General features: G+C 54.5%; 1 protein-coding gene across 1 annotated transcript in view; it reads left to right on the forward strand.

The window, feature by feature from the left end:
- The window catches only part of LOC140417926 (von Willebrand factor A domain-containing protein 5A-like), a 93,774-nt gene that overhangs the window by 45,904 nt on the left and 25,172 nt on the right, over nucleotides 1–22,698 (forward strand). The window contains 5 exon segments of the mRNA XM_072501358.1: nucleotides 4,387–4,410; nucleotides 7,665–7,691; nucleotides 8,674–8,766; nucleotides 14,713–14,736; nucleotides 18,020–18,046. Of these exon segments, the coding sequence (XP_072357459.1) occupies nucleotides 4,387–4,410; nucleotides 7,665–7,691; nucleotides 8,674–8,766; nucleotides 14,713–14,736; nucleotides 18,020–18,046 (195 nt within the window).

Genomic DNA, 22,698 nt, shown 5'->3' on the forward strand with positions numbered 1-22,698 from the left:
CTTCATTTGAAGCCTACTTGTGACAATAAGCGATTTTCATTCATTTTTTTCATTTCATTCAGGCCTATATTTTTCTGTATAGGTGTTTTATTTCACATCGAACATTGCTTTCAGCTCAGGGTTTGACTTCAGACCTCTGCAGTCTCAAGACAACGACAACCAAGACTTGCTGGAGAGAGAAAGAGTTAGCCCTCACAGTGGTCCTCTGCAGACGTTTAGTTAGGTCCCTTTCTGGGGAGGTTTAGTCAGATCCCTCCACCCAGGCCGCCAAGAATCAAAAGTCAAACCAAAATGGAACCTTCTGATGCAGAACATTCCAGTGGGATTAGATCCAATCGCCGCCGCCTGTCACCGGGTAGAGCACAGCCTTCTGGACCAATTCATTGGCCACCAGCCAAATCAATCCAGCCCTGACTATTAGTAGTGGGATAAAGGGTTATGGAGAAGGAGCAGGAATGTGCGTTGAGGCTGAGATGATTGCATTGAATGGTGGCGTGGGCTCGAGGGAAAGAAATTGCCTCTACCTGCTCCTCGTTCTGTAACCAGCTGCTTATTTTCACCCTACATTATGGCCAGGATTTTTAAGCTGATGGGAAGGTTTCCCTTCCTGCCACCTGAAGAGTCGGCGGAGGCACACCTGCCCACCGACGCTGTCTGTGCCCTCCCCGTATCCCCCTGCAGCCGTGTCGCGCTCCAACAAGCATTGAAGAACAGGTGGCGCAGTGGGGTCAGCACTGCTGCCTCACGGCGCCGAGGGCCCGGGTTCGATCCCGGCTCCCGGGTCGCTGTCCGTGTGCAGTTTGCACATTCTCCCCGTGTCTGCGTGGGTCTTGCCCCCACAACACAAAGATGAGCAGGGTAGGTGGATTGGCCACGCTAAATTGCCCCTTAATTGTGCCTCATAGCAGAGGTCACATGGCTCCGGCGGACCAGGTCCCACCTTTCCGCTCCTGATTGCATATCGATCCTAAGCGAGCAGGACTGGGACTGTGAGCAGTTCCGACATCCTAAATCCTAGGCGTCCAGGATATTAAGTCTGGGGGATGGGGGGGGGGGGGGGGAAATGGTTGCGGTGGGGGGGGGGGGGGGCAATGGTTGCGGTGGGGGGGGCGGTTGCGGGTTACGGGTGGTTGTGGTGTGGTTGGGGGAACCGAGTTGAAGCACACATTGAGCTAAATGGCTGGGCTGATTTTCAAGGAGCTGGTTGGGCTCCTCCAGTTTTAGGGGAAAGGGGTGTAGGTCACAAAGATTTTCCTAAATGCTGTTTCCATTACCATACAGTCTATGCTGCCTCAACCGTGTTCCGAGGTAAGATTGATGGTGCCGTGCGAATTTGCCTTCCCCGCTTTTTATTCAATGGGTAATAATGGTGACAGACTTCCTTTGAGCGTGGGGGGCCCTTGAAACCTTTTCTTTTGGCGCGGCCACACTGTCGCCGTATTAAACGGTCCGGCTTGTCCGCAGCCCCTGCTGGAACTTCCTCCTCGCTACGGAACCCGTGCCTCAGAGGGATCCCCCCCCCCGATATACCTCGAAAGAGGAGCAAACAAAGGAATTCCATCTCCGCAGCATCCCTCACCATTAGTACCTAAAACTTACTCGGTTCGTCCGCTCACTTGCAACCGACGCCTCAGAGCAGCCGGACCCAACCTACAAACCCCTGCCTGAACCCGAATCACCCCAGCACCTCCTACAAATACGCCCACTCCATCCGATCAAATGCCTCCTCCGTGTCCATCGCCACCACTACCTCCACCTCCTGCCCTCCAAAGGCATCATGATTATATTGAGTAGCCTCCTCACATTCACCGACAACTGGTGCCCTTCACAAATCCCATTTGATCTTCGCCTATCACCACACAGTCCTCAATTAGTGATGCCAATACCTTCGCCAATTACTTGGCGTCCACGTTCAATACTGATATCTGACGGTACGACCCACACTGCTCTGCATCCTTATCCTTCTTTAAAATCAGGGATTTGGAAGCCTGTGACAATGTAGAAGGGAGTTTCCCCTCTTCCTTGCTTCATTATATGCCCTCACCAGTAGTGGCTCAGATCCACCCCAAACCTTTTATAGAACTCCACCGGGAACCTGTCCGGCCCCTTCCCTGCCTACATCGTCCCCATACTCTCCATCACCTCCCTCAGCCCAGTTTGGGGCCCCCAGTCCCTGACCAGCCCTTCCTCTTCTATTGGGGGCTCCGACTCGTAGGGCCTTCCATAAAACGCCTCGAACATCCCATTCACCCCCTCCGGGTCCATCACCACCTTGCCCTCATCATCCCTAACTCTGCTGATCTCCGTCGCCGGCTCTTTCTTTCTCAACTGATGGACCAACATTCCACTCGCCTTCTCCCCGTACTCGTATACCGCCACCCTGGCCCTCTCTAGCTACCCCACCGCCGTCCCCGTAGAAACTAGCCCAAACTACATCTGGCGCTTCTGACTCTCCTTCAACACCACTGCCTCCGTTGCCTCCGAGTATCTTCTGTCCACCCTCAAAATCTCGTCCACCAATCTAGCCCCCTCCTCCGGTCCACGTCATGCCACCCTCCAGTCCCACCCTCGGAATGTCCACCGCTATCGATGTCTTCCTAGCTGCACCACACCAACCACACCCATGTCAGCAACCCTCGCCCCGCCCCCCAATCACCCCACCCTCAAACAAGAGAACAACTCCCTCCCCCACACCTTCCACCTGATAACCCCCTACTTCACCCCGTTTACTAGCCCACCCAGCTGACATGATGACCCTGCCCAAGGCGTCCATCCAGCCTTCCTCCCTTCAGTTCCCCTCTCCACTCCAACCCAACCATCTGTCCTTCAAGAGTTTTTTAAAAAAGCACACTCACCACCGTTGCTCCCCCGTCAAAACCCGCCCCCAAAAATCCATCAGCAAACACTTCAAAGAGCACACAAAGCTCGTCCAAAGTTCAATGTCCTCACACTCCTCCCAGTCCATAGCCGCCCCATAAATTCTATCTCCTCCTCTGGCACGTCCCTCTCCCCACCGGATGCCGCAGTGGACGATCGCCTGCCCCATGGGCCCTCCTGGAAATGGGCTGTGTCCGCAGTGCTGTTGAGGGGATGGGTAGCCTGGTTACACAAGGCGGCTAATGAGTCGGAGGGTCCCGGGCTGCGTTGCCTCTGGCCCCCTAGGCTTCTCCCCTCTGGAGAGGTCCTCAACTGATGCTGCCTTCGACCACCTTAGTGCTATGCTTCGGAGGAGGCAAGTCTGATAGGGGGCGGAGAGGTTCCAACGATCAAGGCAAGACTGCATCAGGGTTGGGGAGCTCTTTTCCCGACAAATAAAATGGGAAGAAGATCCTGAGAGATTTTTTTTTTAAGGTGTAGGAAAGATTTGAGAAGGTAGATGCCGGAGGGGCGGATACAAATGTGATGTTTCCCCTCGTGGTATCGTCCAAAAACATATCAGGGCCGGCACTAGAGGGATAGTCGCTGATGATCCCAGTGGGGAATTGAGGAGATATCTTTCCACTCCGAGAGCAGAGAGAAGGTGTGACTCTCTACCAACAGACATTGGTTGAGGTAAATATTGCAAATATAATTACGGCGACGCTCGATAGACCCATTTAGTTCCCTGAACAGGCAGAAAACTGGCGGAGAAATACAAAACCCAGAGTCAAAAGGGAGCAGGGAAATACCCCAGAATGTTCCTTTGACTGCTTTAGGAAACCAATCCCTTATTAGGCAACAATGTTCACTCACGAATCAGCAAGTCATTCGGAAGGCAAGCGGACCATCAACCTTTATCGCTAAGAGGTGGGGGTGGGGGGGTGCTTGCAGTTTGAAAGTTAGGGAAGTTTGGCCAAAACCGTACGGGGCCTTGGTGAGGCCGTACCCAGAGTACTGGGTACAGTTCTGGTATCCGTACCTGAGGAGGGAAGTACCGGCATCGGAAGCCGTTCAGAGAAGGTTCACGGGGCCGATTCCCAGGATGAAGGGGGTTTGTCCGATGAGGAAAGGTTGAGCCAATGGGGGGCCTGTACCCATTGGGGTTTAAAAATGAGGGGGGTCTCCCATTGAAGACTGGGATGAGGAGGAATTACTTCCCTCAGAGGGAGGTCAGTCTGTGGAATCCTCTCCCCCAGAGAAGCAGCGGAGGCTGCGGGTCACCGAATATATTCAAGGCCCGAGTCAGAGTCAGGCAAGGAAGTGGAGCCGAGGCCCACAATGAGATCAACCAAGATCGATTGGTTCAGTTGTTGGTGGGGGGTGGATGCGGTTGGGGGAAGAGAGTTGCAGCTCAGATCTGAATTTAATGGCAGGGCAGGCAATTGAGGGGCTGAACAGCTCTGGGTTTCTGAGAAACGGATGCAGGTCACCAAGGTTTTCCTCAATGCTGTTTCTGTTATTTTACAGGTTTCTCTGGAGTCATGTACCAAGGTAAGATTGATGGTGCCGTAAGGGACCTGCCTGCCCCACGTTTTATTCAGTGGTGACCGATTTCTTTTGAGCGTAAATAGTCGCCATATTAAAGGTTCAGGCGTGTCCACAGCCCCTGCTGGAACATCCACCTCGCTGCGACACCGTGCCTCAGAGGGAGCCCCCTATCCCCACCTCCCGATACTCCTCGAAAGAGGAGCAAAGAAAGGAATTCCATCTCTGGAACATCCCTCACCATCTGGAAGAACAAGCCAATCGAATACTTCCCAAGTTGCCAAAGTCTCGGCAACTTGTGGAAGACCGTTTGCGCACAGCAAGATCCCACAAACCGCAGCGTGCCGAACCAGGGCGACTGTCATCGGCTGGCGGGAGGTGGGGTTGTGGGAGGGGGTGGTTGCTCTCGGTATGGAGGAGGGGGCAGAGAACCCTCCCGCTATTTCCCCAGAGGTGACTGCCCCTCCATTCAAGGGTGACGTCTACCTTCTGCTGTGGGGTCTTTTCGGCAACATTTTCCCCCAACCCCCACCATGACCGATCGAGGACCCATTTCTATCCCAACGGATCTCCGAGCACAGTGCTGAGGGCAGGACTCCCTTTTCTTCCCCTCTCTGCCTGTGACCATCGCGGGGTGGGGACACGAAGCACGGCGCAACCTGGTCGGCGCGATGTCGCCATTTTTAGAGGAATTAGCAACAGCTGCCCCCAGTAACATTTATGTACGGGGCCTTAGTGAGACTACACCCAGGGGCAGCACGGTAGCACGAGTGGATACCACTGTGGCTTCACAGAGCCAGGGGGCCGGGTTCGATTCCCGGCTTGGGTCACTGTCTGTGCGGAGTCTGCACGTTCTCCCCGTGTCCGCGTGGGTTTCCTCCGGGTGCTCCGGTTTCCTCCCACAGTCCAAAGATATGCAGGTTAGGTGGATTGGCCATGCCAAATTGCCCTCAGTGACCAAAAAGGTTAGGAGGGGTTATTGGGTTACGGGGATAGGGTGGAAGTGAGGACTTGAGTGTGTCGGTGTAGACTCGATGGGCCGAATGGCCTCCTTGTGCACTATGTTCTATGTACTGTATGCAGTTTTGGTCTCCTTATCTAAGAGAGGAAATACGCGCCTTGGCGGGTGCGCAGCGAAGGTTCACCAGACTGATTCCTGGGACAGCAGGATTGTTATGCGAGGAGAATCTCATTGAGATGTTTAAAATTCTGACTGGGGGGGTTGTTGAACAAGGAGGTCACCGTGCCAGGGTACGGGGTAGGGCCATATAGGACTGAGAGGAGGAGAAACCTCTTCACTGGGAGGGTGGTGAACCTGTGGAATTCTCTATCTCAGAAAGGCCATGGAGACCAAATAACAATATTAAAGAAGTAAATAGATTTCTAGACTCCGAAGGAGTCAAGAGATAAGGGGTGAGCGCTGGACTCCTGCCCCCATCCCCCCACTGGCCTTCCACTCACCCCCCCGTTGTGCTTCCATGAACTAGTCCGCCCAGCTAGCCTGGCATCCCCGTCCATGGAGCCTAGCATCCTACCCCCCACTGAACCCCCCCCCACTCGAACATTAGTGCAAACAAGCAAAAACAACCCTCCCCAAGCCCAAACAAAGAGACCAACTCCCCATCCCTTAACACCGGGCATACCTGAAGCCGAAAAAGCTTCATCACAGCATCTCCACCAAAGTCCACCTTCTCCTGCCAGTCCATTGTCTTTAACAAAGTCTACCGCCTCCTCCGCCGAACCCAAGTACAATTCCTGGCTTCGTAGATCACCCACTGACGTACCGCGTACAGTAGCCCAAACTTCACCCCCTTTCTTGTGGAGGGCTGCCTTGACCTCGTGCTCCTCTTGGTCAGCTCTGTACCCAGGTCCAGGTACACTCTGATTTCACTGCCCTCCCAGGTGCAGCGCCTCGTCTGCCTGGCCCACCTCATAATCTGCACCTGGTCCAGGAACCGGTGCAGCCGCACCACCATTGCCCCCGGCAACTCGTTCCCCTGGGACTTCCTCATTAGTGCCCTGTGTGCTCGATCCACCTCCAAAGGCCGTGCAAACGCACCCTCTCCGAGCAGCTTCACCAGCATCCTCCCTACATACACGCCAGCGTCTGCTCCTTCACCCCCCTCCGCCAGGCCCACGATCCTTACGTTTTGCCTGCGTGACCGGTTCTCCAGGCCTTCAACCTTCTCCTTGTGCCGCCTCCGCTGATCGCGGATCAGCCCCATCTCCGCTGCCATCGAAGCAAACTGCCCCTCGTGCTCCCCCGTCACCCCCTCCATCTTCTGGATCGCCTGACCTTGGGCCACCAGATTCGTTCCCACCGCCCTGATCGAATCCACCGCCACGGGCCAGGTCCTCCAGACTCTCCTTACTGTGCTGGGCGACCTTTTCGTTCAAGAAGCTCACCAGCTGGTCCGTCCACCATTGAGCCGGCAGGGTCGCTCCCTCTGCCATCTCCATGGGCGTCGCAGGCACCACACCAGCTCCAAACGACTGATTCCCTCTTTTTCGACCAGTTCCGGCCCTCAGCTCCATACACCAGAGAGTCAATCTCCTCCACTCGCTCTCCTGCACCTTTTTTCCACCTCACATCCACCTGTTAACCGGGAAATAGTTCCAAAAAAACCGCCACGAGCGGGAGCCACCAAATGTGCGACCACTCACGCCATGGCCGCCACCGGAAGTCCGAATATCAACCTTTATGGCAAAGAGGTGGGGGGTTGGAGTATGAGTCTGGCTACAACCGTATGGGCCCTTGGTGAGGCTGCACCCAGAATACTAGGCGCAGTTCTGGTCTCCTTACTTGAGGAGGGGCGTACTGGCATCGGAGGCCGTTCAGAGAAGTTTCATGGGGCCGATTCCTGGGATGAAGGGGGTTTGTCTGACGAGGAAAGATTGAGTCGGTCAGGGCCTGTACCCAATTGGGGGGGGGATGACGAGGATTTTTTTCTCTCGGAGGGAGGTCAGTCTGTGGAATCCCCGACCCCAGAGTAGCAGCGGAGGGCTGCGGGTCACAATATATCCAAGGTCCGGATTAGAAACGGGCAGGGAAGTGGAGTCGAGGCCCACAATCAGATCAACTAAGATCGATTGGTTCAGTTGGACCAGGAGGAGGGTCTGGTGTGGTTGGAGGAAGGGATGGAGCACAGATCTGAGCTGAACGACAGGGCTGGTTTTCAAGGGGCTGAATGGCCTCCGGGTGTGAGAAAGTGGTGCAGGTCACGAAGATTTTCCTAAATGCTGCTTCCGTTATTTTACAGGCTCTTCCCCTGTGTTGCAATGCCAAGGTAAGATTGATGGCGGCGGAAGGATTTGCCGTTTGCACTGTCGCCGTATTAAAAAGATCGGCTTGTCTGCAGCCCCTGCGTTTTCTTCATCCTGCTTCCTCCACCACCCTCCCCTCAGAGTTGAGAAAACAGGACCTGGCGGGGGGGTGGGGGGGGGAGAGATGTTTTTTTGGCCATATGGGTGGACCGGAGTTGGGGTGTTGTTGTCCCTGGATTGTAGAGGCTCAGGTCTGTGGAGTCAGTTGAGTCGGCGGAGGAGGGGTTTTGGCGGGGGTTAGCATGGTTGGGGGGGTTGTCAGTGGGTTGGGTCGAACCCATGACTCTGACCTGCAGGCCCCAGAGTGAGGGCGACGGAGCCGAGGATGCGGACTGGGAGGGGGAGCGGTTTCGGGTTCCTGGCCTGTGACTGGTGCTCCCCCAGCGCAATGCGTGCGGTGCCCTTCAAGGTCCTGTTCTCCATCTCCATGGCAACAACAGCCCCTGCCGCCTGTGTAGGGTCTCCTAGCTGGTGGCTGCGGAAATGAAATGAAATGAAGCGATTGTGGGGGCGAGAAGGAGATGCTGACTTGCCTAACGATACCCCGATGGTCTCTGGACAGCCACGAGTCGGACAAGATTGGCCCGTTGTGCACGTATACGGTCAATCTTCCGAAGGACAGGTGCACCGGCCAAGATCCTAAATACAGCTACAGATACCGAAGGTGAGGAATTAATATGATGGGGAGATGATCTGTGGGAGTGTCGAGGTTTTTCTATTCCCGACACGGGTTTAACAATAACATTGGAAGTGGAAGACATTATGCAATAGGCAAAACCCTGTGGAAAGTAAAGAACAACACTTCTCATGTCAACTCTCTCTGATATCTTTGTGTGGTAGTCTCCCTGTCGAGAAATAAGGTCAAACTTCCAGAAGGCCCTCCTAATGGGCAAGGAAGGGGGAGCGGGCATCGAATGACCTTGTGCTGTCCCGTTTGTTTCTCAGCAGGCAGTATTCCCAAAATGGCATATGCTTCGTCGTCCCTACAATTCGATTCCATGTGTTACGATGAAGAGGATGAGGAGACCTCGACGCCAGGTAAAACAGATTCACTGTTACGATCCCAGTTGACGTTATAACTGGACGGGAAGACCTCCGAATGGAACCTTGGCTCAAAAGACCGAATCCTTCACTTTTTCTTAAAATGTGGAGGAACAAAGTCAGAGAATGCCAGAGGTGAGGTGAGAGTGACTGCCCTTGACATCAAAGCAGCATTTGACCGAGTGTGGCATCAAGGAGCCCTAACTAAACTGGAGTCAATGGGAATCAGGGGGGAAACTCTCCGCTGTTTGGAGTCACCTGGCACAAAGGAAGATAGTTGTGATGTTTGGAGGTCAATCAACTCAGCTCCAGGACTTCACTGCAGGAGTTCCCCAGGATAGTGTCCGAGACCAACCATTTTCAGCTGCTTCATCAAGAAGGTCAGAAGTGGGGATGTTTGCGGATGACTGCACAATGTTCACCATTCGCGACTCAAATAATGAAGCAGTCCATGTCGAAATGCAGCATGACCCTGGACAATATCCAGGCTTGGGCAGACAAGTGGCAAGTTACATTCGCGTCACGCAAGTGCCAGGCAATGACCATCTCCTACAGGAGAGGATCTAACCATAGCCCCTTGACATTCAATAGTATTTGTTATGGGCCAGGGTTTAGAGAATCCCAAAGTGTATCATGGAGTTCACCTGACCCACAACTTTTACTAGATTGTGGTACGGGGAGCACACGGCCCACTCTACAGGTGGGTACAGCAGAAATGGAAAAGTAGTTTTTAAAGCAAAACAATGTTTATTCTATGAACTCAAGTTAACCTTTTTAAAACATACAGTGAACATCTTAGCAACCATTAATTCAAATACAACCCCCAAAGAATACAACACTAGGTAATCCTTAATAACTTCCCAAACAACATCCAGAAGAAACACCTTTCAACAGAAGCACATTAGGTTTACATTCACTACTGAGAACATTTATAATTCTGAATTCGCCAAATGATCAAGAGACAGTCTTTTCATGGCAGAGAGATCAACAGTACACCTGCTCTGTCTGGCTTCAGCTCCAACACTGAAAACAAAACTTAAACACACCCTGCAGCAAACAGCCTAAAACAAAAGTAAAAAGCTGACAGACAGCCCAGCTCCACCCACTCTCTGACATCACTGCAGTAATATGAGCAGCCAAACATTTCTTAAAGCGACATTCTCATGACACATTATCATCACTGAATCCCCCACAATCAACATCCTGGGGGTTACAATTGATCAGAAACTGAACTGGATTAGTCACACTAATGCTGTGGCTACCAGAGCAGGTCAAAGGCGAGGAACTCACCTCCTGACCCCTCAAAACCTGTCCACCATCTAAAAGGCACAAGTCAGGAGTGTGATGGGATACTCTCCACTTGCCTGGGTGAGTGCGGCTCCGACAACACTCGAGAAGCTCGACACCATCCAGGACAAAGCAGCCCCGCTTTGATCGACACCCCATCCACAAACATTCACTCCCTCCACCACCGACGCACAGTGACAGCAGTGTGTGTACCATCTACAAGATGCACTGCAGTAACTCACCTAAGTTCCTTCGACAACACCTTCCAAACCCACGACAATTACCATCTCGAAGGACAAAAGCAGCTGATACCTGGGTACCCCACCACCTGGACGTTCCCCTCCAAGTCACCAAGTCCACAAGCCTGACCTGGAAATATATCTGCCGTTCCTTCACTGTCGCTGGGGCAAAATCCTGGAACTCCCTCCCTGACAGCACAATGGGTGTACCCACACCTCAATAATCTTAATTAATGTCACAAGTAGGCTTACATTAACATTGCAATGAAGTTAATGTGAAAATCCCCTGGTCGCCACACTCCGGCGCCTGTTCGGGTCACAGAGGGAGAATTCAGAATGTCCAATTCACCCAACAGCACGTCTTTCGGGACTTACCGGAGCACCCGGAGGAAACCCACGCAGATACAGGGAAAACGTGCAGACTCCGCACAGACGGTGTCTAGAACTGGGAGAAGTCAAGGAGAGCATCACCTCCATGCAGGTGGGGCAGGCGCCGGGACCAGATGGCTTCCCGGCGGACTTATACAAATCATTCTCGACGACACTGGCATCACAGGCGAGAGACGCCCTGCCACCCATGCCAGCACAGGCCTCAATTTCTCTGATACCAAGAAAGCCAATGACCCAACAGAATGGGGTTCCTGCAGCCCATCTCGCTGCTTAATGTAGACGCGCAAATACCCTAGCCAAAAGACTGGAGGACTACGTCCAGAGGTGGTAGAAGACCAAACGGGTTATGTCAAGGGTAGACAGCTAACATCGAACATCAGGCGCCTGCTGAACGTGATCATTACCCCATACAGGGAGAGAACACCTGAGGTGATCATCTCCCTGGACGCTGAAAAGGCGTTCAACAGAGTCGAATGGAAGTATCTCACATAGACGTACTGGAGCGGTTCGGGCTTGGAACAGGGTTCACTCCCTGGGTGAATCTAGAACGGGGGGGGGGGGGGTCTCCCATTGAAGAATGGGATGAGGAGGAATTTCTTCTCTCAGAGGGAGGTCAGTCTGTGGAAACCTCCCCCCCCCCCCCCCCCAGAGAAGCAGCGGAGGCTGCGGGTCACTGAATATATTCAAGGCCCGAATTGGGGAGATTTCTGAACCACGAGAGAGTCGATCAAGGGGGCCAGGCAGGAAGGTGAAGTCGAGGCCCACTATCCGATCAGCCATGAGCGATTGGTTCAGAAGGGCCGGGGAGGGGGTTGGGCGGGGGGGCGGGCGGGTGGGGGGGGGGGGGGCGGGGTGCGGCAATGGTTGCGATGGGGGGGGGGGGGCGGTTGCGGGTTACGGGTGGTTGTGTGGTTGGGGGAACAGAGTTGAAGCACAGATTGAGCTAAATGGCAGGGCTGATTTTCAAGGAGCTGGTTGGGCTCCTCCAGTTTTAGGGGAAAGGGGTGTAGGTCACAAAGATTTTCCTAAATGCTGTTTCCATTACCATACAGTCCATGCTGCCTCAACCGTGTTCCGAGGTAAGATTGATGGTGCCGTGCGAATTTGCCTTCCCCGCTTTTTATTCAATGGGTAATAATGGTGACAGACTTCCTTTGAGCGTGGGGGGCCCTTGAAACCTTTTCTTTTGGCGCGGCCACACTGTCGCCGTATTAAACGGTCCGGCTTGTCCGCAGCCCCTGCTGGAACTTCCGCCTCGCTACGGAACCCGTGCCTCAGAGGGACCCCCCCCCCCGATATACCTCGAAAGAGGAGCAAACAAAGGAATTCCATCTCCGCAGCATCCCTCACCATTAGTACCTAAAACTTACTCGGTTCGTCCGCTCACTTGCAACCGACGCCTCAGAGCAGCCGGACCCAACCTACAAACCCCTGCCTGAACCCGAATCACCCCAGCACCTCCTACAAATACGCCCACTCCATCCGATCAAATGCCTCCTCCGTGTCCATCGCCACCACTACCTCCACCTCCTGCCCTCCAAAGGCATCATGATTATATTGAGTAGCCTCCTCACATTCACCGACAACTGGTGCCCTTCACAAATCCCATTTGATCTTCGCCTATCACCACACAGTCCTCAATTAGTGATGCCAATACCTTCGCCAATTACTTGGCGTCCACGTTCAATACTGATATCGGGCGGTACGACCCACACTGCTCTGCATCCTTATCCTTCTTTAAAATCAGGGATTTGGAAGCCTGTGACAATGTAGAAGGGAGTTTCCCGTCTTCCTTGCTTCATTATATGCCCTCACCAGTAGTGGCTCAGATCCACCCCAAACCTTTTATAGAACTCCACCGGGAACCTGTCCGGCCCCTTCCCTGCCTACATCGTCCCCATACTCTCCATCACCTCCCTCAGCCCAGTTGGGGCCCCCAGTCCCTGACCAGCCCTTCCTCTTCTATTGGGGGCTTCGACTCGTAGGGCCTTCCATAAAACGCCTCGAACATCCCATTCATCCCCTCCGGGTCCATCACCACCTTGCCCTCATCATCCCTAACTCTGCTTATCGCCGTCGCCGGCTCTTTCTTTCTCAACTGATGGGCCAACATTCCACTCGCCTTCTCCCCGTACTCGTATACCGCCACCCTGGCCCTCTCTAGCTACCCCACCGCCGTCCCCATAGACACTAGCCCAAACTACATCTGGAATGTCCACCGCTATCGATGTCTTCCTAGCTGCACCATACCAACCACACCCATGTCAGCAACCCTCGCCCCGCCCCCCCCATCACCCCACCTTCAAACAAGAGAACAACTCCCTCCCCCACACCTTCCACCTGATAACCCCCTACTTCACCCCCGTTTACTAGCCCACCCAGCTGACATGATGACCCTGCCCAAGGCCTCCATCCAGCCTTCCTCCCTTCAGTTCCCCTCTCCACTCCAATCCAACCATCTGTCCTTCAAGAGTTTTTAAAAAAGCACACTCACCACCGTTGCTTCCCCGTCAAAACCCGCCCCCAAAAATCCATCAGCAAACACTTCAAAGAGCACACAAAGCTCGTCCAAAGTTCAATGTTCTCACACTCCTCCCAGTCCATAGCCGCCCCATAAATTCTATCTCCTCCTCTGGCACGTCCCTCTCCCCACCGGATGCCGCAGTGGACGATCGCCTGCCCCATGGGCCCTCCTGGAAATGGGCTGTGTCCGCAGTGCTGTTGAGGGGATGGGTAGCCTGGTTACACAAGGCGGCTAATGAGTCGGAGGGTCCCGGGCTGCGTTGCCTCTGGCCCCCTAGGCTTCTCCCCTCTGGAGAGGTCCTCAACTGATGCTGCCTTCGACCACCTTAGTGCTATGCTTCGGAGGAGGCAAGCCTGATAGGGGGCGGAGAGGTTCCAACGATCAAGGCAAGACTGCACCAGGGTTGGGGAGCTCTTTTCCCGACAAATAAAATGGGAAGAAGATCCTGAGAGATTTTTTTTTTTAAGGTGTAGGAAAGATTTGAGAAGGTAGATGCCGGAGGGGCGGATACAAATGTGATGTTTCCCCTCGTGGTATCGTCCAAAAACATATCAGGGCCGGCACTAGAGGGATAGTCGCTGATGATCCCAGTGGGGAATTGAGGAGATATCTTTCCACTCCGAGAGCAGAGAGAAGGTGTGACTCTCTACCAACAGACATTGGTTGAGGTAAATATTGCAAATATAATTACGGCGACGCTCGATAGACCCATTTAGTTCCCTGAACAGGCAGAAAACTGGCGGAGAAATACAAAACCCAGAGTCAAAAGGGAGCAGGGAAATACCCCAGAATGTTCCTTTGACTGCTTTAGGAAACCAATCCCTTATTAGGCAACAATGTTCACTCACGAATCAGCAAGTCATTCGGAAGGCAAGCGGACCATCAACCTTTATCGCTAAGAGGTGGGGGTGGGGGGGGGGCTTGCAGTTTGAAAGTTAGGGAAGTTTGGCCAAAACCGTACGGGGCCTTGGTGAGGCCGTACCCAGAGTACTGGGTACAGTTCTGGTATCCGTACCTGAGGAGGGAAGTACCGGCATCGGAAGCCGTTCAGAGAAGGTTCACGGGGCCGATTCCCAGGATGAAGGGGGTTTGTCCGATGAGGAAAGGTTGAGCCAATGGGGGGCCTATACCCATTGGGGTTTAGAAATGAGGGGGGTCTCCTATTGAAGACGGGGATGAGGAGGAATTACTTCCCTCAGAGGGAGGCCAGTCTGTGGAATCCTCTCCCCCAGAGAAGCAGCGGAGGCTGCGGGTCACCGAATATATTCAAGGCCCGAGTCCGAGTCAGGCAAGGAAGTGGAGCCGAGGCCCACAATGAGATCAACCAAGATCGATTGGTTCAGTTGTTGGTGGGGGGTGGATGCGGTTGGGGGAAGAGAGTTGCAGCTCAGATCTGAATTTAATGGCAGGGCAGGCAATTGAGGGGCTGAACAGCTCTGGGTTTCTGAGAAACGGATGCAGGTCACCAAGGTTTTCCTCAATGCTGTTTCTGTTATTTTACAGGTTTCTCTGGAGTCATGTTCCAAGGTAAGATTGATGGTGCCGTACGGGACCTGCCTTCCCCACGTTTTATTCAATGGTGACCGATTTCCTTTGAGCGTAAATAGTCGCCATATTAAAGGTTCAGGCGTGTCCACAGCCCCTGCTGGAACATCCACCTCGCTGCGACACCGTGCCTCAGAGGGAGCCCCCTATCCCCACCTCCCGATACTCCTCGAAAGAGGAGCAAAGAAAGGAATTCCATCTCTGGAACATCCCTCACCATCTGGAAGAACAAGCCAATCGAATACTTCCCAAGTTGCCAAAGTCTAGGCAACTTGTGGAAGACCGTTTGCGCACAGCAAGATCCCACAAACCGCAGCGTGCTGAACCAGGGCGACTGTCATCGGCTGGCGGGAGGTGGGGTTGTGGGAGGGGGTGGTTGCTCTCGGTATGGAGGAGGGGGCAGAGAACCCTCCCGCTATTTCTCCAGAGGTGACTGCCCCTCCATTCAAGGGTGACGTCTACCTTCTGCCGTGGGGTCTTTTCGGCAACATTTTCCCCCAACCCCCACCATGACCGATCGAGGACCCATTTCTATCCCAACGGATCTCCGAGCACAGTGCTGAGGGCAGGACTCCCTTTTCTTCCCCTCTCTGCCTGTGACCATCGTGGGGTGGAGACACGAAGCACGGCGCAACCTGGTCGGCGCGATGTCGCCATTTTTAGAGGAATTAGCAACAGCTGCCCCCAGTAACATTTATGTACGGGGCCTTAGTGAGACTACATCCAGGGGCAGCACGGTAGCACGAGTGGATAGCACTGTGGCTTCACAGAGCCAGGGGGCCGGGTTCGATTCCCGGCTGGGTCACTGTCTGTGCGGAGTCTGCACGTTCTCCTCGTGTCCGCGTGGGTTTCCTCCGGGTGCTCCGGTTTCCTCCCACAGTCCAAAGACGTGCAGGTTAGGTGGATTGGCCATGCTAAATTGCCCTCAGTGACCAAAAAGGTTAGGAGGGGTTATTGGGTTACGGGGATAGGGTGGAAGTGAGGACTTGAGTGTGTCGGTGTAGACTCGATGGGCCGAATGGCCTCCTTGTGCACTATGTTCTATGTACTGTATGCAGTTTTGGTCTCCTTATCTAAGAGAGGAAATACGCGCCTTGACGGGTGTGCAGCGAAGGTTCACCCAGATTCCTGGGACAGCAGGATTGTCATGCGAGGAGAATCTCATTGAGATGTTTAAAATTCTGACTGGGGGGGTTGTTGAACAAGGAGGTCACCGTGTCAGGGTACAGGGTAGGGCCATATAGGACTGAGAGGAGAAACCTCTTCACTGGGAGGGTGATGAACCTGTGGAATTCTCTACCTCAGAAAGGCCATGGAGACCTAATAACAATATTAAAGAAGTAAATAGATTTCTAGACTCCGAAGGAGTCAAGAGATAAGGGGTGAGCGCTGGACTCCTGCCCCCATCCCCCCCACTGGCCTTCCACTCACCCCCCCATTGCGCTTCCATGAACTAGTCCACCCAGCTAGCCTGGCAGCCCCCGTCCATGGAGCCTAGCATCCTACCCCCCACTGATTCCCCTCTTCCCCCCCCCCCCCCCCTCCCCCCCCACTCGAACATTAGTGCAAACAAGCAAAAACAACCCTCCCCAAGCCCAAACAAAGAGACCAACTCCCCATCCCTTAACACCGGGCATACCTGAAGCTGAAAAAGCTTCATCACAGCATCTCCACCAAAGTCCACCTTCTCCTGCCAGTCCATTGTCTTTAACAAAGTCTACCGCCTCCTCCGCCGAACCCAAGTACAATTCCTGGCTTCGTAGATCACCCACTGACGTACCGCGTACAGTAGCCCAAACTTCACCCCCTTTCTTGTGGAGGGCTGCCTTGACCTCGTTCTCCTCTTGGTCAGCTCTGTACCCAGGTCCTGGTACACTCTGATTTCACTGCCCTCCCAGGTGCAGCGCCTCGTCTGCCTGGCCCACCTCATAATCTGCACCTGGTCCAGGAACCGGTGCAGCCGCACCACCATTGCCCCCGGCAACTCGTTCCCCTGGGACTTCCTCATTAGTGCCCTGTGTGCTCGATCCACCTCCAAAGGCCGTGCAAACGCACCCTCTCCGAGCAGCTTCACCAGCATCCTCCCTACATACACGCCAGCGTCTGCTCCTTCACCCCCCCCCCCCCCTCCGCCAGGCCCACGATCCTTACGTTCTGCCTGCGTGACCGGTTCTCCAGGCCTTCAACCTTCTCCGTGTGCCGCCTCCGCTGATCGCGGATCAGCCCCATCTCCGCTGCCATCGAAGCAAACTGCCCCTCGTGCTCCCCCGTCGCCCCCTCCATCTTCTGGATCGCCTGACCTTGGGCCACCAGATTCGTTCCCACCGCCCTGATCAAATCCACCGCCACGGGCCAGGTCCTCCAGACTCTTCTTACAGTGCTGGGCGACCTTTTCGTTCAAGAAGCTCACCAGCTGGTCCGTCCACCATTGAGCCGGCAGGGTCGCTCCCTCTGCCATCTCCATGGGTGTCGCAGGCACCACACCAGCTCCAAACGACTGATTCCCTCTTTTTCGACCAGTTCCGGCCCTCAGCTCCATACACCAGAGAGTCAATCTCTTCCACTCGCTCTCCTGCACCGTTTTTCCACCTGACATCCACCTGTTAACCGGGAAATAGTTCCGAAAAAACCGCCATGAGCGGGAGCCACCAAATGTGCGACCACTCACGCCATGGCCGCCACCGGAAGTCCGAATATCAACCTTTATGGCAAAGAGGTGGGGGGTTGGAGTATGAGTCTGGCTATAACTGTATGGGCCCTTGGTGAGGCTGCACCCAGAATACTAGGCGCAGTTCTGGTCTCCTTACTTGAGGAGGGGCGTACTGGCATCGGAGGCCGTTCAGAGAAGTTTCATGGGGCCGATTCCTGGGATGAACGGGGTTTGTCTGACGAGGAAAGGTTGAGTCGGTTGGGGCCTGTACCCAATTGGGGAGAGAGATGACGAAGATTTTTTTCTCTCGGAGGGAGGCCAGTCTGTGGAATCCCCGACCCCAGAGTAGCAGCGGAGGGCTGCGGGTCACAATATATCCAAGGTCCGGATTAGAAACGGGCAGGGAGGTGGAGTCGAGGCCCACAATCAGATCAACTAAGATCGATTGGTTCAGTTGGACCAGGAGGAGGGTCTGGTGTGGTTGGAGGAAGGGATGGAGCACAGATCTGAGCTGAACGACAGGGCTGGTTTTCAAGGGGCTGAATGGCCTCCGGGTTTGAGAAAGTGGTGCAGGTCACGAAGATTTTCCTAAATGCTGCTTCCGTTATTTTACAGGCTCTTCCCCTGTGTTGCAATGCCAAGGTAAGATTGATGGCGGCATAAGGATTTGCCGTTTGCACTGTCGCTGTATTAAAAGGATCGGCTTGTCTGCAGCCCCTGCGTTTTCTTCATCCTGTTTCCTCCACCACCCTCCCCTCAGAGAGTTGAGAAAACAGGACCTGGCGGGTGGGGGTGGGGGGGAGAGATTTTTTTTGGCCATATGGGTGGACCGGAGTTGGGGTGTTGTTGTCCCTGGATTGTAGAGGCTCAGGTCTGTGGAGTCAGTTGAGTCGGCGGAGGAGGGCTTTTGGCGGGGGTTAGCATGGTTGGGGGGGTTGTCAGTGGGTTGGGTCGAACCCATGACTCTGACCTGCAGGCCCCAGAGTGAGGGCGGCGGAGCCGAGGATGCGGACTGGGAGGGGGAGCGGTTTCGGGTTCCTGGCCTGTGACTGGTGCTCCCCCAGCGCAATGCATGCGGTGCCCTTCAAGGTCCTGCTCTCCATCTCCATGGCAACAACAGCCCCTGCCGCCTGTGTAGGGTCTCCTAGCTGGTGGCCGCGGAAATGAAATGAAATGAAGCGATTGTGGGGGCGGGAAGGAGACGCTGACTTGCCTAACGATACCCCAATGGTCTCTGGACAGCCACGAGTCGGACAAGGTTGGCTCGTTGTGCACGTATACGGTCAATCTTCCGAAGGCAGGTGCACCGGCCAAGATCCTAAATACAGCTAAAGATACCGAAGGTGAGGAATTAATATGATGGGGAGATGATCTGTGGGTGAGGGGGAGCACAGAGGTTTTTCCTTTCCCGACACGGGGTAAACAATAACGTCGGAAGTGAAAAACATTTTGCGGCAGGCAAAACCCTGTGGAAAGTAAAGTAAAGAACAACACTTCCCACGTCAACTCTCTCTGATATCTCTGCTTGTTGGGAAACGAGATCAAAGGCCCCGTATCGTGCACATGGGAAAGGAAGGGGGAGCGGGCATTGAATTACTTTATGCTGTCCCGTTTGTTTCTCAAAGGGCAATAGCGGCCACATGGCAGTTCAGGTCCATCCATCTATTCAATGTCTCACGACGAAGAGGATGAGGAGGCCCCGGCACAAGGCTTGACTGTTTCAATCCTAGTACGTGTTCTAACTGGACAGGAGATCTCAGAATGGAACCTTGGCTCAAAAGACCGAATCCTTTACTTTTTCTTAATACGTGGACGGGCAGAGTCACAGGACCGCGACTTCGTTTTTTTTATCTACGAGAAAAAGTAATTACAGAACCACAGAAGGAGGCCATTCAGCTCATCGAGTCTGCATCGGGCCTCCGAAAGAACACCATGCTGAGGGCCGCATGCCTATGCCCGGGATGACGAGACGGAGGCGGATCTGGATCCGATCATTAAATCTGCTGGTGCCGCGCCAGAGGTGGCATGAGGGGTCATGCGGAAACTTGCCAGTCTCGTCTCCCAAGACCCTGTGGTCAGTATCTTTACTGCCCTTTTGAACCGCTCGGCCAAACCATTCCAGGTTTGGCGATCCAGGGCAGTCTGTACATGCTGAATTCCATTCGAGGCCATGAACGACCTGAACTCCTTGCTGGTGAACAAGGCGCTGTTATCCGACACTAACACTTCGGGTATTACACGGCTGAATCTGTGTCTTTGTGGTCACAGTTTGTACCTTCTGGACCACTTCGGGCACCTGCCATGATGAGGAACGTCACCCCCTGGAATGGACCGGCAAAGTCCATGTGGACGCGGGACCAAGGTTTTCCCGGCCATTCCCAAGGGGCATTGGTGCAGCCGGTGGGGCCGCCTGGTTCTCCTGGCGTGGTTTGCAGCGCTGGGCCACCTTCTTGATGTCCAAGTCTACTGCGGTACTGCATCTTCACCTTGGATACCCCTGGGTGGCCACTGTGGAGGTCTTGCAACATGAGCGTACGACAGTGTTCTGAGACGACCACCCATGTCCCCCACAAGTCGTCAGCTCTGGGAGCTTCATCGTGTAGGCCCGCAGATCATTGGGCAAAGCTCTGTGTTGGCCCCCATACTGGACCATGTGTCGGACCCGAGATAGGTGTGGGTCTGTCTGGGTCCACTCTTTTAAGCGAGCGGCCGTGACCGACACTGAATCCATGAAGCGGAGGGGCGCTACTACGCCTGCGGCCAAGGTGGGAGTCGGCGGTCTGATGGAGAGGGGCAAGCGGCTCAATGCGTCGGCATGTGGCATCCGCGTGCCCGGGCGGTGTTCCTGTGTATTATTACAGTGCTGAGAGTATCGCCCATCGCTGGACCCTGGCGGACACAATCGGGGGAACACTCGATCCTCTTTGATTGGCCCTAATAAAGGTTTGTGGTCGACATAGACCGTAAATGCATGGCCGTAGACATACTGGTGGAATGTCCTCACACCAAATACAACTGCCGGGCAAAAGCTATCGGTCGCTCTGACTCATTGGGCATCCGGTGTGCGAGAATGGCTACTACACCATAAGGGGAAGCGCCACACGTCAGGAGAAGTGGTCTGTCTGGGTCTAAGTGCGTCAGCAGCTTCTCCGAGGACACCTGCCCACTTTACCTCTTGGAACGTCTCCTGGTGTGGGGAGTCCCATTCCCACCGGTGTCCTTTTTTAAATAATTGGTGGAGCGGGCAAAGCAGCGAGGCCAAGTTGGGGATGAATTTCCTGCAGTAGCTGGTAAGTCCTAAAAAGGAACAGAGTTTGGTTGGGCCTTGAGGGATGAGAGCCTGCCAGATGGCCCGGACCTTGTTCTCCACTGGGTGAAGCCCCTCCCTGTTGACCTGGTATTCTAAATTGGTGACGGCAGGGGCATTAAAAACTCACTTCTCCCAGCGGAGGTGGATGCCGGCCTGTTCGAAACGCTGGGGTCTTCGGCCAGGTTCTCCAAATGTTCTTTGTCTGAGGCCTTGGTGATGGATACGTCATCCAGGTATAGGACCACCCTGGGTAGGCCCTGCAGGATGTTTTCCACCACGTGAGTCAGGATCCAGAACCAGCTTCGTGAACGTTGTTCCCCCGCTGAGCTTGACGTACAGGTCCTCGATGCGCGGGGCTGTGTAACCGTCAAGGCGAGAGACCTGGTTCACTGTCATGTTGTAATCCCCGCAGAGACGTTCGGACCAGTCGGGTTTTGTCACAGAGACCACTGGCGCAGCCCAATCGGTGAAATGGATAGGGCGGATGATGCCGAGCCATTCCAACCAATCCAGTTCTGCGTCAACCTTGGGCCACAGCGCATACGGCACTGGGCGGGCACGGAAATAACGGGGTTGTGCGTCCACACTGATTTTGGCCACTGTGGTCCCTAGGCCTTGAGCGAAAACGCCTGGAAACATTGCAGCACTCCTTCGGGCTGTGAGGGTACTTGCAGCAGCCTCATTGCTAGTCCAATTTTAAGTGGGCAGCCAATCACAGTCCAGTAAGCTGGAACCTCCTCCGCGGACTACCACCAAGGGCAAATATGCCTACCGGTCCACATATGCCACGGTCACGTGGGTTGTTCCCTTAATGGCCAAAGGCCCTCCAGTGTACATCGCCAATCGGGCATCCAGGTTCCAAAGGTCCAAAGTCTAGAGACCGGACTTGACCATGACGAACGTCCGGCGGCTGATCATCAAGACAGCTGCTCCGGTATCGAGCCCCATTTCAATAGGGTGGCCATTCACCTTTACTGCAGTCCCGCTGGGGGCAGTAACGCATTGCAACTGTTGGTACTCCTCCTCCTGGTCCTCAACATAGCATTCTTGGCCTCTGGGGGGGGGGGGGGGGGGGGGGGGGGGGCATTAACATTTGGGGGGTTCAGCGGGGTACGGCGCCCTCTGCATCGTGAGTCTAGCCCACAGCGGCCATCTTGGTGTTCCATTTTGGGGGAATCATCTCCGTTGCGCCCGGTTATGCCATAGCGATGTCCTTGGTTCCTTTGGTCAGTCTCGCTTCATAGAAGCTCGTGCTGTTTGGGCCCGGGAGCGGTCGGTAGTCACTTCGGCGACCAAGGTTCATGACCGCCAGGCCCTGCAATTCCTGAACTCCGCGCTGTCCTTGGAAATAACAATGTCCACCGCCCGCCGGAGTGTTAAGTGGGCCTCTGGAAGGTGTTCCCTTTGGGTATTGGAGTATTGCGGCCCGAAACTTGTATGAGGCGGCGAACGTCCTTAAGCGCACCAAATATTGTCCATTTGATTCTCCATGGGCCTGCGAGGCTGTGCGAAAATGGAACCGGCGGACCATTACCGGGAGTTGGGGGTTAATATCGACCAGGACCACCAACGCAGCGAAAGATTTGGATTTTGGCCTGTCCGGGGCATGAGGCTCCCGATGAGCACAGAGGTGGTTCCCCCTGACTGCAGTTAGCAGGATAATGCTTTGTCGTTTACACCCAACAATCATGGCCGCCCAAAAAAATATTGCACCTGCTCCATGTACTGGGTCAGTCATCGATACCAGCATCGAACTGTTCAAGTTTCCCGACATGCGGCACCTACCGTTCGGAGAGGAGGCCTCTGTGGGCCTGGGCGAAGTGGGTCGATAGTATGATGCACGGTGACTGCGGCAGCTCCATCCCATCCTCACCGGCAGTAGGGGTAGGGTAAAAATGAAGAACCGGTTTATTACAGTGTACACAAAATAACAAAACGGCGACTCCTCTCCCCGAAGGGCCACCCATCCTGACCTGCACCCTGG

This window comes from Scyliorhinus torazame, chromosome 5, assembly GCF_047496885.1.
Source record: "Scyliorhinus torazame isolate Kashiwa2021f chromosome 5, sScyTor2.1, whole genome shotgun sequence".
NCBI lineage: Eukaryota > Metazoa > Chordata > Chondrichthyes > Carcharhiniformes > Scyliorhinidae > Scyliorhinus > Scyliorhinus torazame.